The following is an 18,570-nucleotide window of genomic DNA, read 5'->3' on the forward strand; positions in this document are numbered from 1 at the left end:
TGTTTCTTTACTCACAATTCCTTGTTTTAAACACAACAACTGTACAAGAACACAGCAAGATCAATGCACAAAAACAGAGAGACTTTGCATTAAATTCATCTGACCTCATTTTGTCACATCACCTGCAGCAAAGAGCAGAGAGTGTGAGTATAAGATTCACAGCTTAAATTTACAAATGAGGAAGTAGGTACCTATTCTGAAGCTAAAGCCCAAGGGTTAGGATTTAACTCTCTTTGGCGTAGAATTCAAAGTATTTTTGGCAGCTGTTTGTCTTTCTCACTATAGAAGAGACTGAGGTAATTAGGCCAAACACTATGCCAAGTCCCATTTTGCATTATGACTGAGATTTTTCTGGCATTTAATCTTTTATGCTGCGTGTCACTGATGCTTCTGTTTCCTTGTTTACTGATACCGGAGTAGATACACATGTGAAAAGTCACTGCTTAAAATTAAAGGTTGGAATACAAATCACATTTTTTAGATGTTTTTTTTTAGATAAGTGTGGTTCATATTATGATTGTACAGACATGCTGCGAAGACGAATTCAAAATAGCGAAAAGGCTCATTTTAAAAAGCAGGTCGCAGACACAATAATAATATATATATATATTTTTAAATGTTTATAGTTTTGCTTGGTTATAACCTGCATGCATTGCATACCTAAACCACACTCTCGTCTGAACAGGGGGGTTTGACTTCCTGCGTGAGTGGCAGGCATCACCAGTGGCGGATTCTGGACTTAGCTCGTCCTCCACCTCCTCTAGTGTGAGCCTGGGAGGAAGCATCGGAAACCTGCCACAAATCACAGCTGACCTGGAGGAACTAGACGAGTCCTCCACAGAATCAGAGGAGAAAACCAACAAGCTCATTGAGTTCCTCACCACTAGGTATGTGGCAAAGATACTGGTTTTTAGCAGTTGCTTCGATATATGTGGATGAAAATAGAATTCAAATGGGAGTATTTTTTCATACACAAAACCTAAAATGAATGAGGAGTAAGACACTAATCTAGAATGCATATAAATATGTTTATCAAGATGACGAGACAAAAATGGATGGTGCATCAACTATCAAATATTCCAAAGCTCACACATCCCCTAGTGGCCAAAGATCAAAATATTTTTTTATTTTTAAATAAAATTCTAAATAATTATTCCATCATTTATTTTTAATTAATTGTTATTATTATTTTAATATTTTATTACTTAAATTAGTTGAAATGTTTTATATTATTTCGTTTATTTTATTTGAATTTATTTTATTTGAATTTTGATAAATATATCAAACTCATATTGTTTCAATTTTTTCTCCGGCTAAATTGGGCATTTCCCAGAGTCATTAAATCAGGCATTTAGAGAGCAGTAGTTTATGCATTTGTGATTTCGGTGGTGGTGGTGGTACAGTGCATGGAGTACTGTCCTGTCCTTACTTAGGGCATTCGGACCGCTTTGGTGCCATGAAGACATCACTCCGAAGAACCCCAACTCTAAGAGTACCGAGCAGCTCACCAACTTCCTCCGGCATGTGGTTTCTGTGTTCAAGGAGTCCAAATCAGGTAATTACCAAAAATTCTTAGTGCATTTATGTGTCTTATTTACAGAATGAAATATCCTGTACATTATATATTGGAACAGAGGTTGTTTGATAAGTGACTGATAAATGTCGTGTCAGATTTCCATCTAGAGCATCAGCTGAGCGATGTTGCTTTGCAGACGGCACTCTGCAGCTCCTCCCGGCATTACGCCGGGCGCTCGCTCCAGATCTTCCGTGCCTTGAGACAACCCCTCTCTGCCCATGCCGTATCTGACCTACTCTCACGCCTTGTGGAGGTTGTGGGGGAACATGGGGATGAAGTACAGGTGTGCAAGAGTATCACTTAACATCCATGCAATAAATACTATAATGATACTTCAGTACTTCAGTTTGATTGGTTAAATGCAATTGGTGGTCAAATAATTCTTAATATCTTATTGCTATAATTTTTATTTTCTTGCCTTCCAGGGTTACGTAATGGAGATTTTACTCACTCTAGAGTCTGTTGTGGATAATTTAGCTGAATGTCTGAACAACAGTGAACTTATGGCAGCTTTGACGAGGTGAGAATTGCATGCCGTACATTATGCTTTCCACCTATGTCAGCCTAAAATATTTCATAGCTACGGTTCAAAAGTGTGGGGTCAATAAGATTTTTTAAAATAAATTTAAAATAATAAAAATAACAAATTAAATAAAAAATAATACATTTTATTCAGCAAGGATGCATTAAATTGATCAGAAGTGAAAGTAAATACTTTTACAAAAAAATGTTTATTTCAAATAAATGCTGTTCTTTTAAACTTTTTACTCATCAAAGAATCCTAAGAAAAATATCATGATTTCCACCAAAGTATTAAGCAGCACAACTGTTTTCAAGAAATGTTTTTTAAACACCAAATCAGCATGTTATCATTTCTAAAGAAGACTGGAGTAATGGCTGCTTTAATGGCAGTTCAGTTTTGCCATCACAGGAATTTATTACATTTATATTCAAATAGAAAACAGTTATTTTAAACTGTAATAATATTACTGTTTTACTGTATTTTGGGTAAATAAATGCAGCCTTTGTGAGCATAAGAGATTTCTTTCAAAAACATTAAAAACTTTTACCGCCCCCAAACTTTTGAATGGTAGTATTGATAACAATATAACAGGAAAAAGTATTAAATTATTCATCTGTTTTTCTTAACATACCTGCAATGTCTCTTCCACGTACAGAGATTCCTCTCCAGACTTCCTGGTGAGCGGGAAGCTCAACCCAAACCGTAAGAGCACAGGGCAGCTGAACCTGCACCAAGAGGGTGGGACTAACGAGCAGAACAGGCATCAGCGCAGTTACTCCGTCCCGAAGAAGTTCGGCGAAAGTGGGGAAAACTCATCCTCCAACCCTCCTCGCAGCGCCACGCTGGACCGCATCCAAGCCTGTACCCAACAAGGTCTTGCCCGATCAGCCCGCAGTACATCCTCAAACTCTACCCGCGCCGACACAAGTGTCATCACCGACCCCTCCCACTCCAGTCACCCCGCCAACCTGCTTGCCACCATCTTCTGGGTGGCGGTGTCGCTCATGGAGTCGGACTTTGAATTCGAGTACCAGATGTCATTGAGGCTGGTACACAAACTGCTGGCACGGGTTCCGTTGGATCTGCAGGAGAACAGGGACAGACTAGAGAAGCTCCAGGCCCAGCTGAGGTGGAGTGGCTTTTCCGGGCTGCAGCAGCTGCTCCTGAAGGGATTCACTTCTTCGGCCACAAATGATCTTACGCTTCAGCTGTTCTGTCAGCTTACACCTGTTTCTCGAGTGCCAGTAGTGGACACATCGCAGGCTATAGGTGGGTAGAATGGTAGTGGCACAATTTTAAAACCTGTTCACACAGGTCTAATGTAAATAAATGACTCAAAAGCAGTGACAAACAGTAATTTCTTACTACTCCTGTAGACTTTGTCATTGTATAAACAAACTAGGCTGGCTTGAGCATTTAGAGTCTTGTCATGTTTTGTTGGTAGCTTTTGTGTCTGTGAGCATTCTTTTTATGTTAATTGGTTCTTTCGTGCTTTAAGGTGTCTTATTTGTTGTAAAACAGTTTTCTTAATGCCATGAATCCCATTAAAGGCCCAGACTTTTTTTTATACTACTCTAGATTAATTGTAATAGTGCTTGCAAGACATTTAAAACTAGTTTTGCAGGGTTTATTTTTAAATTATTTAAATCATTTAACTAAATTAATATGAAACATTTTTATTAGTTAAAAACAATGTTTTTTAGAAATATCAGCCCAGTATATTGATATTCTGAAAACATTTTCTAAACATCTAACCTGAAGTATTAAACTTCTGTAAATGCCTTGGTGGAAACACCTCTATGGATTTTTTATGCATTATACTTGCCTGCAGCTATTTGCATACTGAAGTGAGACTGAAGAGTGTCATGTTGATTCTAGTATCTTGTCAGCAGAAAACAAGATGTTGATGTACTATTTTGCACTAAACCAAAGCCTAAAATCCAATCTTACTTTTGTCTTAAAATCTTGCTATTCAAATGGTCTTTTCTCTCATCTATAAGAGTGAAGGCTGCTCAACCTGATATGTTTTTACATTGTTTTACTTTTAAATGTCTGATATTTAACTGCTTTCCTTTCACTTCATTTCATGTTTCCTTCTCTGCCTGCTCAGGTTTTCCTCTGAACGTGCTTTGCCTGCTGCCTCACTTGGTGCAACACTTCAGTAGCCCTACGCAGTTTTGTAAAGAAAGTGCTGAGAGGATTGCACAGGTCTGCCCCGCCTCCTTTTCTCTACACGCTCCTATTATGAAACACACCCTGCACTTCATTGACATTTACACCTGAAAGTGAAAACAAACTTGACTCATTCTCAACACCTAATCCTGTATTATATCCAACTTCAGAAGTGTTTTTTTCTAGACTTATTCAGCATTTAACAAGACAACTGACTTACAGCATGCAGCCTAAGTATTTACAATAAAATCTCAGCTAGTGTACATATTTCTGCTGCCTTATTTACATCAACAAAATGTCAGTCAGTAGTAGCACACATATCTAAGTGTATATAGTGACACAACTGACCACAATAAATTAAATATTATTAATATTACACCATACAAATATAAAATGATCTTATAAGCCCCCAAAGGTTTAAATTCCTACAATATGAAATTTAAGACTGTTTATTGTGTGTTTTCTAGGTGTGTCTGGAGGAGAAAGACAAGAACACTAAACTTTCTCACCTAGCTCATGTAATGACTCTGTATAAGACTCGTTCGTACACCAGAGACCCCTTCTCGTGGGTTAATGTGGTGTGCCGCTACCTGCATGAGGCCTTTTCGGACATCACACTCAGTCTGGTGACATATATGGCTGAGGTGAGCTGTCCTGAGGCTTAAATGTCCAAATATATGTTACAAAATGGTAGATGTGTATGTGAAGAGCACCCTTTTAATACCAGCTCTCTTCATAGTTGCTAGATAAAGGATTACCCAGCATGCAACAGCCCCTGCTGCAGATCATCTACAGTCTGCTGAGCCACATGGATTTGGCAGGAATTCAGGTCAAACCTTTCAATGTAGAGGTGCTAAAGACCATTGAGAAATTTGTACAGGTGAGATCCTTCTGCTGAACCACTTGAATTAGGATTCATCTGGTCATTTGTAAGAATTTCAGTCTGATTTGTTATTCAATATGTGTGTGTCCTCTAGACGGTTCACTGGAAGGAAGCTCTGAACATTTTGAAGCTGGTTGTTTCCCGTTCGGCCAGCCTGTCCCTGCCGTCCTGCACCCATGGTGACCTAGCCAACCTGGAGGTTAGCCGTATGATGTGGGATGGCTCATCTAAAGCCCTGCCAGGAAAGACACTGGAATTCCATTTTGACATATCCGAGGTACTTTACACAGTGCGCACAATACATTTTGTTGTTCAATTGTTCACATGCATGTTTTATTTTCTTTGCTGTAGGCAAAAACAACATTTATGCTTTTGAAAATATCAGTTTTCAGTTAAATTATTCACCGCAGTTTCTCTGACTCATTCACCTCTTCAGGTGTGGCCGTGTGGTTGTTTTTGAACGTGTATTTGTTATCAGATCCCGTGAAGGGCGCAGCCTCTTTTCCTTTGTTTTTGGAACATTTTAGGCCAAAGGGAAGTCGCTCAGGTTCTCAGCTCGCTTTCAGATGGAGAAATGGGGATAATAGTCAACTGAAGTTTGTGGAGATGTGTTTTGACTGCATTTGTGATTAATAACAGAATAAAGTGTGGGTGAGATCCTGCCTCTCTGAGGGTTTCAACGGCAATCTAATGAACAAAAGGGTGTGATGTCAGACCTTACAGAGTAACTTAAGAGAAAGTGACTGCTTTTTGTGTGATGTTTGACACTGAATAGGTCAAAGAATGTAAAACCTAAACAACCTCTGTTTGTTCAATATTAATCTTCGATTTCAGGGTTAATTCTGGTTATATTCATTTCATGTAACAACTGATCTGGAACAAGGAAGCCAATAATGACTGGAGAAAGATATCCATTTGCATTCCCATTCATCTCATTTTTGTAGTTTTGCAGCTGGTGCAGGAACCACCAGAAGTGTTGCTTTCTCCAGATATAAGGAAGACCTCCTTGGAGCCAACTTTGTGTAAGATTGCCCTCTTGTGGCTTCATGCACAAGTACAGGAAACCCTCAGTCCTCGCCTCTGGTCCACCCTGATGAAAGTAGTGATATCCTGTCCAGATGTAGCATGTGCACAATGATAAGGAGTTCAGCAATTAGGCTATTTTTCCACACATGCTTTATTTATCTACAGGAAGGCTCTGACTCATAGGCAGTGTGAGCCTATGTGTGTCTACAAACTGCTCAGAGCCTGTTGTTGTGCTGGTGTGCTCATGTTTGTGTAGGGGGTTACGTGTCTGTGTTCAGTCTATATTGTATGTTTATTATTATTTACTAATATGTTTGTTTTTAAATGAGTGAAAATGAGTTTATTGTGTGCATGTATGTGTTTGTGTTCAGACGCCGGTTATTGGCCGCAGATATGATGACCTGCAGGGATCAGGAGGGAGAGATGGGAAAGCCCGCGCGATCGCAGTGACCCGTAGCACGTCTTCCACCTCTTCAGGGTCCAATTCAAACACCGTCTTGGTGCCAGTCAGCTGGAAACGGCCACAATCATCACAGGTGACAAACATTTCATGCTGTCCATATTAGTCAATGTACAAAGAAGAGAAACTTCATTTCATTCTCTTGGGCTGCTTTAAATGGTGTCTTTTAACTTCCTCTTTGTTCTTGATGACATTAAATCGGCGATTTCCTTTTCCTGGTAATTTCCTTTTGTTTAACAGAAGCGAACAAGAGAGAAGCTAGTGAATGTTCTGTCACTCTGCGGACAGGAAGTTGGCCTCACCAAGAACCCATCTGTAAGCCCTCGCTTGTTCATTAAGCTTTATATGACACTTACCACTTTGGTCTCATAGACTGCAGGAATAATAGATTAAATCTATGATTATTTTATATTAATTAAAGCCCTAATTATTGTGCATCTAATGCCATAACAAATGAAGAACAAGTCTAAGTCTTACAAGGCATCTTAGTAATTGGACCATTGCATGATGCTTTATTTATGTACCTAGACTCCATGCTGACTCCACTGTCATGTTTGTTTGTCTCAGGTGATCTTCTCATCCTGTGGTGATCTGGACCTCATGGAGCATCAGCCCAGTCAGGTGTCCTCTGAGGATGGGACCCGGGAGGACACCTTAGATGATACCACATCAGAGCAGCAGTTCAGAGTCTTCAGGGACTTTGACTTTCTGGACGTAGAGCTGGAAGATGGAGAGGCGAGTAGAAAATCTGATTGTTTTTGTCTCACACACATTTGGCCTTAATTGTACATATTATATAATATATTATCTTTTATACTACAGATATGTTTAATTTAAAAATGCATCCACCACTGTTCAAAAGTTTGGGGTCAGTAAGATTTAAAAAAAAAAGAAATTGATACTTTTATTCAGCAAGGGCGCAATAACATGATCAAAAGTGATGGTCACAACATTTATAAGGATTTCTATTTCAAATATATGCTGTTCTTTTGAACTTTATATTCATCAAATAATCCTAAATAAAATTGGATCATGGTTTCCTCAAAAATAATGAACAGAACAATCATTTTCAACTGTGATAATAAGAAATGTTATCTGAGCACCAAATCTGCATATTAGAATCATTTCTGAATGATGTGGCATGTGACAATGAAGACTGGAGTAATGGCTGCTAAAAATTCATGACATCAGGAATAAATTTCAAAAATTGTAATATAAATAAATCACAATACTGTATTTTTGATCAAATAAATGCAGCCTTGGTGAGCATAAGAGATTTCTTTCAAAAACATTAAAAAGTCTTGATGACCCCAAATTTTTGTTGATTTCTAAATACTTGACTATTTCTGTATGTTTTATGTCTCTAACAAATACATTTGCAAACTAAGAACCGATTCCTTCCTTTTCCTTTTAAAATTCTTTTGGTTAATGTAATTGGATGTCATGTAAATAAATTTGGTTCCACTATTTTTTAATCAAATTGTTAAGTGGAATCAGAACTGAAGCCAAAATCATTTAATTAAATTAAGTTAAAATTCCTGTCCCTACTAACAAATTTCTTTGTCTTTCAGCTTTCTTTCTTTCTTTCCTTATTCTTTCAGTTATTTCATTCATGTTCTCTCTGGATTATGAGATAGCTGATCAGAGACTGCCTGACTAATGTGCCCATTGCTCTTCCTCTGGTCTTTCTCACTGTGTGGCTAACACTCTCTCTCTTTCTCTCCTGTGCTGCTGTAGGAGCTGCAGGTAAGAACAGCATGTGACATAGAGGATGGCTGAGATCATGTTTCATACCTGTTCAGAGTCACTTAAATGATGTGTGTCAGTGGTGTAGGCTCTAATCTGTCATAGGCTGCTGTGGCTAAAGAGATTAGTTGTTTTTTATGTGTTTAAAATATGGATGTCATATTACATACTGTAGAAATGCATGTTAGCAGCATCTCATGCCAATATTTTTGTTTAATTCACATGAAATCATTCCTCACTATTTTAGTTAGAAAACTATTAAAATTCAGATCGTTTTAAATACTTAAGAGAAAATTGCAGGTCTAAGATTATTAAAAGCAGCTTTTTTGTGTTGTGTTTTGCTTTGTTTCCTCTAGACTACAAAGGAATTTACTTTTTTTGGCCAGATATTTTCAGATATTGGTCTATTGTGTTTACTATATGTTTGCATGTGTTCTTCTTTTTTGCATGATTAATGAAAAGTGTGTTATGTCTAGTTCCTTGGACCGAAGAGGCCAGAATAGTTTACACCCAACATCAACTCATGTTAGAGTATACAGCTGTTAAATGGGTGCGATGTGTTTGTTTTAATAGGGTGAGAGTATGGATAACTTTAACTGGGGAGTGCGCCGGCGCTCTCTGGACAGCACAGATCTGACTGAGCTCCTGGAGGAGAGCCAGCACTCTGACATCACCCCCTGCATCGGCCTACATGACGCCCAACAGGACACCGATGACTCCTCTGAGGAAGAGTCCAATTCAACCAGCCAAAGCCTCTCCCACTCTCAACTAGTATGTGCTCTATCTATCTATCTATCTATCTATCTATCTATCCTAGCTTGATGGTAGTTCCTAAAGCTGGGCATTTTCTGATTTCAGACCATGAACCTCTCCCCCTCAGAGGACACCAATCATACAGACTCTCTGTCCACTTCCTACGACACCACATCAGCTGACCCAAATTATCTTAATGCTGCTACACCTTGCTTGGGAGCATCACTACCAGATGACCACATCATGCCGCCTGTATGTTTAAAATTACATTAAGCCCATTAAAACTTATTCTGCAAGTGTGCACATAGAACCAAACATATAACCTAGACGTATTTCATCATGCAGTTTGAAACTATTACTGGCATTTTTGTGACAAATTTAGATTTGCTAATGTGACACCTCACATTGAGTTTGGGGTCACACAATATTAAGTTGAATACAGATAAATTATTTTTACATATATATTATTTACAAATGTGAGTATAACATTCACATGTATTTTTTATAATTTTGTGTTACATTAATGTTATAATGAGTGTATATTAAAGAAGATAGAGCTGAATTTTTTTTCATTCAGGAAGGCAGTTGTCATGAATTGTGGTGTGTCTTCTGACAACACAGAGAACCACTTGACTCTCTCTCTCGTCTCTCTTAACTCTTTTACTGTAAAGAATTTCTCATCTGTTGAGTTGACCTCTAGGATGGAGTTTGCAACAATAAGAATAAACACACTGAGGAAAGAAGATCACCAGTGACCTTCTCTCATCTTCACAGGTTTTACCAGAAGACGAGGAGTCAAATGTCCAAGAGTATGACCTGCCGTTCGGTGCGAATGAGCTGCCAATGAGGTTTGACTGTGGCTCTAGCACTAATCTGGACCTTCCTGCAGAACAAAACCGAGCTGGAATCAACCAGAACCCAAACTCCCTGCCCAGGTGAACACATCAGTACAGTTTTATAGCATTAGACTGTTAACTGGCATGGTTATTGAAGGGTAACCTCCTTTCTTCCGGTTTCAATAGCTACCATTTTGGGGAGGACCGAGATGATCTGGATGAGCTGGGCTTTCCTCCTCCACCCTCCCCCTTTTTCTCTGCCATCTTGGCAGCATTTCAACCCACGGTGTGTGACGATGCCGAAGAAGCCTGGCGGAGTCACATTAACCAGCTGTTGTGTGATACGGATGGGTCTTGTTCCGTCTACACCTTCCACATCTTCTCCACAATGTTTCAGGTAAAGTCACCCTTTATATGTACACAGTCCAGTTTGAAAATTTCTATTCATATTAGCTATTTAGTTTTAATTTATTTAATTTTTAGCATTGTTAAAATGTATTTTCCTCTACAGAATATCCAGAATAAGTTCTGCTCCCTGACCAGCGATGCTGCCAGTTACCTTGGAGACAGCCTGAGGGGAATCGGGTCAAAATTTGTGCAGTCATCTGAGATGTTGGCCTTATGCTCAGACTGTCCCACGCTGTATGTGGATGCAGAAACGGTCAGTGGATTACATAAGTCTGTGCTTCAGGGACCTAACCTAACAAATATTATAAACAAGCAGTCAGAAAGTATTTTTATACTAGGTCTTGCCTCCTCTTGTAGATTGTTTCTTATGGGCTTCTAGAGAAGATGAAGTTCAGTGTTCTTGAGCTGCAGGAGTATCTGGACACATATAACACTCGGGAGGAAGCAGTCGTCTCAGTAAGTCATTCTAGCCTGCTAAGCTTCACATACAGAAACACTTGAAGCTGCTAAATAGAGTTACTACAGTAGTTTGCACTACAGAATTGAGTAAAAAGACCTCCAATCTTGCGACTTACTAGAGGTGTGCCAATACTTCTTCAAATGATCAGACTTACAATTTTCACAGGATGGAGGATAAAACGGGCATAAAATTCCATCTACTTGTATTGAAAGAGGCATCCTCTCTTCTTCTCCTCTTTCAACAGTGGTTGCAGAACTGTAAGGCCACATTTCCAAGGTATCCTGATGATGGTGTGATCACCTGTCAGCCTGGAGACTCTGAGGAGAAGGTAATAGTCAATGCGAGCTCTTCCACCTTGCTACTGTTTACATGAATCAACATTCATAATATGTACACAATATTTCCTTTTAAATCTGTACATATTATGTCAATGGGTCATATACATTCAAAAGTTTTTGGCTCACCAAGGCTGAATTTATTTGATCCAAAATACAGTAAAATCTGTTATATTTTGAAATGTTATTACATTTTAAAATAACATTTTTTATTTTAATATATTTTAAAATGCCATTTATTCCTGTGATGGCAAAGCTGAGTTTTCATCAGCCATTTCTCCAGTCTTCAGTGTCACATGGTCCTTCAGAAATCATTCTGATATGCCGATTTGCTGCTCAAGAATAATTTCTTATTATTATCAATGTTGACAACAGTTGTGCTGTTTAATATTTTATTTTATATATTGATATATATGCATTGTATATTAATATTTTTGCAGAAACAGCTATTCTTTTTTCAGAATTCTTTAATGAATATAAAGTTAAAAAAGCATTTATTTAAAATAAAAATATTTTGTAACATGTTTCTACTGTCACTTTTTATCAATTTAATGCATCCTTGCTAAATAAAATGATTAATTTCTTACTGATCCTTTTGAACAGTGGTGTATTTATCAATGCTATATTTAATGTAATATTTCCACACTCCTCTTCTTCTTGTCACTCTGTGTGCCTCCTTATCCTCTGCATGATTTATATGGCTTGGGTTCTTGGACTGAATGCGACTGGTACTAATCCTCTAATTATGTGGATGGGATTTCTGAGCATAGTGGCACAGTCTCACGAATTGCATGCTGGGTATTAACGCTGTCTGTTTCTCCCTTCTCAACTCTTTCCTGTTTTATGACATGCTCTGCAGCAAATGGAAACTCTGGCTGTAAGTTTAAAACTAAAAACTGTTCTCTTATTCATCTGATAGAGCGAGTGATCTGTGTTTGCAGCTTTATAGTTCTCTACATGCATTCAGTTCACTTTACCTGTCAGCGAGTGTTTACTTGCATGATTTTACACAATCTTATGCTGAATAAGCACACTTTTATGATCGTGTAAATGGCTTAAACAGTGTTCAAGACTACAGAAGTAAAAAAAAAAAAATTTTTAAATGCAAACATTTTCTTGAAGCATATTTTGTCATTGTTATGAGCATTTTTTATGCATATAGACATACTGTGTGATGGATGTTAGAGTTCTGTATTTACTCTTTGTGGCCTTGAATTTGTATGATTCCTTTATTATGTCATGTGACTAATGTATGTATCATCCACAGCAATTGGAGTTGTGTCAGCTACTTTACAAACTTCACTTCCAGCTCCTTCTGCTGTTTGAGTCCTATTGTAAACTCATCGGACAAGTGAACACCATCAGCTCTGTGCCAGAGGTACACAATACACCCATTACCCCGCAGATACACCTAATCTCTTTTTGGATGACTTAATTAGAATTAGAATTAGAATTAGAATTGATTCTAATATTTTCTGTAATGTGAGCATTATTTAAATGAGCCTGAAATAAGTCTAAACAAACATTATACAATTTAAATAGCAAATAAAATGTTTGATTGCAAAATAAATGAATTTGGTGACAATTTGGGCATTCTACAGTTACAGCGGTAACCTTAAACATAAAAAAATATGTAGTGCATCTTTGAGAAATCAAAAATTTAGTAATTGAGCAAAAAATAAATTTGTTTGGCTGACTATAAAAAACTAGCCACTAGCTGGTTGACTTGTATTGTTGATTGAAAACACTCGGTCCTGATCATGTGCTTTCAATCTGTAGCTGTGGAACATGTCGCGTGAACTGAGCGATCTGAAGAATTGCCTGCGGCTAGCGGAAGCCTCATTAGCTGGTGATCTAGAGGATCGGCAAAAGCACGGCTCCCAGCCCATCTTCCCCAGCTCAGAGGCAGCTGTACAGGCCATCCTGGAGTGCTTGAACAACAACGAGTTCTCTATGGCCATCCGCTACACTCAAGAGTGCAGGTGAGATATGACACCAATAGGGGGAGACAAAACTCAGTTTATTGTGTGACACAGATTCAAGTCGGCATGAAACGGAAGTTGCGATTGTCTTTTCTTCTCTACTGTGACGTATATACGAGTGAAACAGCATCTGAAATGAGAGGGGGGGACTTGATTCCGTCCTTCGGGAAGTGATTGGATCGTTGGAAGGTGGGGCGTTGCAAACAAAATGGAGGCAGATCTGAATGCCAGTTTGCAGTTAGTGGTGGGGGATTTCTCTCCACTGGATTCACAGCCGTATAATAAACACTACAGTATTCCATTAAAAAATAAGAATTTTCAACTTTGATTTCATGGTGACTTTTAAGTTGAAAAAAAAAAAAAGAATTTGTTACACATATCCAACAATAAAAATATGCACATTTTTCTAACTCTGGCTTTACTTTGATGTAATGTTTTAAATTAATGGATGTGTTGCAGGGAGTGAGTATAAAAAATCTATTATAATTGAAACTTGTATCTATTTATTTACCTATCTATCTATGTATTTATATATTTATTTAATTAATTTTAATTAATTTAGTTTTTATTTTTAATTCAGTTAATGTTTTCAATGATTTTAAACAGTAACACTGGTGTGTTTAACAGCATATTATTTTTCATTGTGGTGCTGAATTTCTACTGGTATTGAAATTTTTGTATTGTTACATAAGCTTTCTTCTACTTTTTAGACGAATGTGGCCAAATGACATTTTCGGTGGCAGCTCAGAAGATGAGATCCAGACTCTCCTCAACGTCTACTTCCGCCACCAAACTCTGGGCCAAACTGGCACTTTTGCCCTGGTTGGCTCGAACAAGGACATGTCAGACGTCTGCACAAAGATCATGGAGCTCAACGGAGAGATCCGGGACATGATCCGCCGCGCTCAGGGGTACCAGGTGATCTCATCCAGCCTCCTGGACTCCAGCGTGTCCGGCGTGAGTCTCTGACAGGAAGCCTGCAGCACCCCAGACCAGCCCTGGCCTGGACCGCCCGACCACTGGATTCCTCCATAGTCACCCAACCTCTCCTGTGCCAACCCTCATCCCAAGACCCTCCACTCCTGCCACCCGCTCCAGGCCAGATCCAGTGTGACGTTTGGGAGTGCTGCCACCCTTTTGAGGGTGTAACTCATAAACTTGTGCCCTTCTTAGGGAAACTTGCACGAGCATCCTTGACTGTACTGAATAGGAAGGAGCTCCTGAGAGTGAGCGTGTCCTCAGGTCCTCAAATGTGCAGCAATAATGGAGAAACGGAGCTGCTCCTGCGAGATTCCTTGGATTGAGCCACTCAAACGCATCTATTAATTATTGCACTATGTTGACATTTTCATGTCGGAAACCATGAGAAGAAAATAAATCCTGTTTGCTACTGAGAGCAATGCTGCATTTTTGGAAAGGAAGCACCCAAGTGAGAACTTCCACTTGGTTTGTTTGTTAACGTGGGGAATGTGCAATGATGGATCATTGAAACGGATGCCTTTCTACTGTAACTGTTCAAGAATGTCTTTAAAATTGATCAGGACATGCTGCAAAACTGAAGATGGAACAACACAGTATACTGGTTGTATGTCTTCGGTCATTGTCACGATACTTGTAATTGTTTAAAGCTGAGAGCTTGTGTCTGTCCATCACTGGCGTACCGCTAAATATCAGTCTCCGCACCTGCACATAGAGACACACGCTGACATTCAGCGATTTGTTCATTCAACTGATAAGCTACTACTGCTGAAGCTGATTCTAATTCAAGTGCTGATATGAGATTGTTTGGCTGTTTCAATCAACGTCCTGTGCTCCACCAATCACAGGCTCACGTTTAGGGTAAATTTGTATTTAAGAAATCAGTGTATTGAACATAGTTTTCAAAATTGTTCTTCGTCAGTTGCCAAGCATGCATTACTGTATTTACTTTCGAATTGTATTTATTAAAAGTTGTATTTTATTAAAATGTTATTTGTATAGTGGAAAAGGGAGGCATCACATGGAGATAAGTGTTTGTCACTAGTGCATGCCTAGAGAGACTGCACATTATAAAGCCTCTTTGGGAATATAGTCACCCCCCACCCACGTAAATATGTAAAGCTTTTGTGAAGTAAATTGTGCTTTCTTGTTGAGATTTGTCAGTTTGTCGTTTCGGTTATTCTGGCATCTGCAGAGTGCAAGAAAAGGAGTAATTTTTCACTGGGTGCACGTTGCATCAAAGACATTTATTTTCAGTGAGTTCATGGTTTTAGGAGGGGAGGTTAACAATGAGCAGTAACACCCAGTCGCAGTTTTTTTTATTCATTCATGATCGAGTAAAATATGATCATAACATGAACAGATATTTGAAGATCCATTTCATTCAAGCCAAGTTTTGTTTTGCATTCTGTTGACCTTCCATTGCATGGAATTTCATTTCATTGACTGTTCTTTAAAGGGATTGTAAAAAAAAACAAAAAAACAAAACAAAAAAAAAACACCCCCCATTCCAAACCTGTATGCACTGCTCTTGCGGACCACAAAAGGTCAATTTGAGGAATATTGGGATCCAGTGCCAGTTCCCATTTACTTCCATAGAATTGTCAGAAAATACAATGGAAGTCAATTGGAACAAAATGGTATAGTTAACACGTTACAAAATGCCTTTTTAAATTTCGAGTAAATGAGTTTTTTTGGGTAAACTACCCCATCACAAAGCAGAAACGGTCACAGACACCAGTATTATGCTGCAATACTTTATTGGTTTTTATAAATGTATACATTAGAATACAAAAATACAACATCCTACACAAAACGTCGCTTGAGCCACCAATGCAGATTCTAAAACTGACTGAACAATCAGACTATGTACTTGAAACTGTAGATGGTGTCACAGGAAAGGCCTTTGCCCTTGCAACGGCCACACAGATCCTGGCGGTGAGGACGACGCATGTCAATGTGCCTCAGCTTCTGTTCACAGCAGCAGCGAGTCTTGCAGCAAACCTTGTGAAACAAAACATCGTCAAACGTTACAAACAGCTTTATAGATGCATTTGCGACACCAAATCATACCTGGCACTGAATGGCCTCCACCCTATACGGATTCAGCCCTGCCTGGCACTTCCTGCAGTGCTGCTTGAAGTACACCTGTGGAAAAGGCATTTGATTAGATTTAAATCTTAAGTTTAAAAGTTTGAGTCAATGCATTTTACCTTGGAGGTTCCCGAGATGCACCACACGAACGCACTTTCCCATCGAATATTGCACTTACTGCAGTGATAAAATCCATATTTCTGCTCCAAAAACTAAACAAGAATAAATTGTTAGAATTCTCATGATCCATTTTCACCAAAACATAGTTTACATGTAGTTTTGAGAAACCAACAACCAATCAGAAACTCCCTCAGTGTTTTCCTCATTAAATATTAAAATAAAAAATAAAAAAAGGTTGTGAACTGCATTTTTCTTCGCTTTCGCAAGTTACGAATAGACAGAGATACCGTCATTAGTCTCGTACTCATCCTGAGTTGTGAACGCTCAATGCTGATTGGGTGAATACAATTACTTGCATATTCATGTAAAATTTTATTCGGCGATTAACCATGTGACGACACCTCGAAACCAAACTACTTGGGATTAATTACAAACCTTAAAAAAAAAAAAAAAGGGACCATAACAACTCCCTCAGTGTTTTCCTCATTAAATATTAAAATTAAAAAAATAAAAAAAAAAGGGACCATAACTCGAAAGTACAATATCCACTGTAATTTGGGGGAAATTGTGTTTACATTGGTAATTTCCCCACAACAAACCTGAAAGTTAGACCGTTTATTTCGCCGAACCACTGACTTCCCCTGCAGTGATTCGTTGTGCGTGGGTTCATCCGGTCTACAATCCTCGTCGTCGTCCGTCTCGCTGTCCGTCCTCTTGCTCTCATCCCCTCCATCGTCCTTACTTTCACCGACGGTCGTGGATAAGGAGAAGATCCTGCGGTCGAAGACGGGAGAGTAGATGGCGACGGGCCGGGAGAAGCGCACGAAGTTGACGGGTGTGCTGGGCAGGGTGTCTTTCAGAGGGCTGATGGATGGCGTCCTCGGGGGGTCCCATTTATCACCGCGATAAAAAAGCGTTTTGGGCCCGAGTGAGCATTGAACAGTGGCATCTACCTTTGGGTTCACTTGGACACCGAACTCTCTAGTGTTGGCCTTGCGGAGGCGCGGCGTTAGGTTCGGGTTCACCTGAGATAATATGGCTTTTAACTGCGCACGCTTATAAACGTCGAAATAATCGGGGGCATCTGGCGCAACATACAAATTGTTTCCCTTTTTGTTCCAGTTCTGGTGCTTAAATTTCCCGTTGCTGGGATAAAAGGGGAAATAGCCAGGATACCCTCCGCAGTTGTAAGGTGGAATGAGAAACTCCTCCATTGTAGTGTGACCAAGAGCTAAGGCACTGCTGAATATTTATTTTCTTATGGAGAACACGCCTTAATTGGCGCTACCTAATTAGCATTGATCACGTGTGGGCGTGGCTCAGGGAGAGATTGCGGATGTGACGCATTAGCATCAGGTGCAGATCAGTCTGCATTTTTAGATATATATTTAGCATTGCAGTTGAAACTGCAATCGAGTATTGGACATGACAAGTCAAGCCTTGGTTCCTCAACTATCCTGCTTTTATTTTTAAAATAGCAATTTTACAGTGAAATTATTTAGAGATGATCACTGCAATGTTCTTATAATAACTGAGAGACACCTAGTAATATTTGCAGTTTTAAAAATTATTTGTCACACCACAGGACGAGGTGAATTATAAATATAAAACATATTTATAAAATAATTATTTTAAACATGTATTATATAAATAAATATACTATAAAAATATAAATATGTGTTTATAAACATTTTTTAATAAATAAAAAATAAGGTGATTAAAATAGATTTACAGAATAGTCTTTCTTTCTACTGACTCTTTTACTGGAGATTTGAATAGCAGTAATAGTTTGTCCGGTATGTTGCTAGGCATTCAAATAAGTGGAGGGTAATAAAAGGTGGATTTTAAAAGCCTCTGTGCCTCTCTTATGCAGTTTATGAATAGCAAACAGAGAGGACTAAACTAAAGGTTTATTAAGGGTCTTAAATTCTAGATTCACTATAGTTCAAGCTGTTCAATCTAGGTTGCATTACCAGGTTAAGGTGTGTTTTTGTTTGATGATTGAGGAGGATATTTCATGTTTTGTTTATTTCATAATTAAAAGAAAGTATGAGAAATCAGTTATTAACTATTGCACAATGGGTTGTCTTCAAGCACTGTTAGTAGTAGTAGTCGTTTAGCAGACACTCTCATTCAAAGTAACTTTTACATTTTAAGAACAGCCCCATTGGATCAACGTAAGCAATAAGTGAGTCTTCAGTTCATGAATTAACAGCCT

At 38.6% G+C, this 18,570-nt stretch overlaps 2 protein-coding genes across 10 annotated transcripts in view; one reads left to right on the forward strand and one right to left on the reverse strand.

The window, feature by feature from the left end:
- The window catches only part of LOC107734441 (protein furry homolog), a 59,626-nt gene extending 45,262 nt beyond the window's left edge, over nt 1–14,364 (forward strand). For 6 of the 9 annotated variants that reach the window (XM_016546399.1, XM_016546393.1, XM_016546394.1 and 3 more), the window contains 24 exons: nt 686–887; nt 1,404–1,555; nt 1,672–1,859; nt 2,002–2,096; nt 2,755–3,368; nt 4,210–4,307; nt 4,739–4,915; nt 5,011–5,151; nt 5,249–5,431; nt 6,552–6,716; nt 6,881–6,955; nt 7,208–7,375; nt 8,378–8,386; nt 8,960–9,157; nt 9,245–9,391; nt 9,914–10,074; nt 10,162–10,372; nt 10,487–10,636; nt 10,741–10,839; nt 11,088–11,171; nt 12,038–12,055; nt 12,446–12,556; nt 12,958–13,160; nt 13,871–14,364. In XM_016546399.1, the coding sequence (XP_016401885.1) occupies nt 686–887; nt 1,404–1,555; nt 1,672–1,859; nt 2,002–2,096; nt 2,755–3,368; nt 4,210–4,307; nt 4,739–4,915; nt 5,011–5,151; nt 5,249–5,431; nt 6,552–6,716; nt 6,881–6,955; nt 7,208–7,375; nt 8,378–8,386; nt 8,960–9,157; nt 9,245–9,391; nt 9,914–10,074; nt 10,162–10,372; nt 10,487–10,636; nt 10,741–10,839; nt 11,088–11,171; nt 12,038–12,055; nt 12,446–12,556; nt 12,958–13,160; nt 13,871–14,129 (3,908 nt within the window). In that variant the 3' untranslated portion in view covers nt 14,130–14,364. The remainder of the gene's footprint in view (nt 1–685; nt 888–1,403; nt 1,556–1,671; nt 1,860–2,001; nt 2,097–2,754; nt 3,369–4,209; nt 4,308–4,738; nt 4,916–5,010; nt 5,152–5,248; nt 5,432–6,551; nt 6,717–6,880; nt 6,956–7,207; nt 7,376–8,377; nt 8,387–8,959; nt 9,158–9,244; nt 9,392–9,913; nt 10,075–10,161; nt 10,373–10,486; nt 10,637–10,740; nt 10,840–11,087; nt 11,172–12,037; nt 12,056–12,445; nt 12,557–12,957; nt 13,161–13,870) is intronic. The other 3 variants (XM_016546396.1, XM_016546395.1, XM_016546401.1) reach the window with 3 other exon arrangements.
- Nucleotides 14,365–15,881: 1,517 nt separating this feature from the next.
- LOC107734432 (zygote arrest protein 1-like) lies at nt 15,882–17,603 on the reverse strand. Its single transcript, XM_016546383.1, has 4 exons — nt 16,952–17,603; nt 16,352–16,444; nt 16,212–16,286; nt 15,882–16,142 (listed from the first exon to the last, which is right to left on the reverse strand). The coding sequence occupies exons 1-4, from the start codon at nt 17,564–17,566 to the stop codon at nt 15,999–16,001; spliced, it is 927 nt and encodes a 308-aa protein (XP_016401869.1). The 5' UTR covers nt 17,567–17,603; the 3' UTR covers nt 15,882–15,998.
- Between the last annotated feature and the right edge of the window lie 967 nt (nt 17,604–18,570).

The sequence above is a fragment of the Sinocyclocheilus rhinocerous genome, unplaced genomic scaffold, assembly GCF_001515625.1.
Source record: "Sinocyclocheilus rhinocerous isolate Xijiao unplaced genomic scaffold, SAMN03320098_v1.1 scaffold1211, whole genome shotgun sequence".
Taxonomy (NCBI): domain Eukaryota; kingdom Metazoa; phylum Chordata; class Actinopteri; order Cypriniformes; family Cyprinidae; genus Sinocyclocheilus; species Sinocyclocheilus rhinocerous.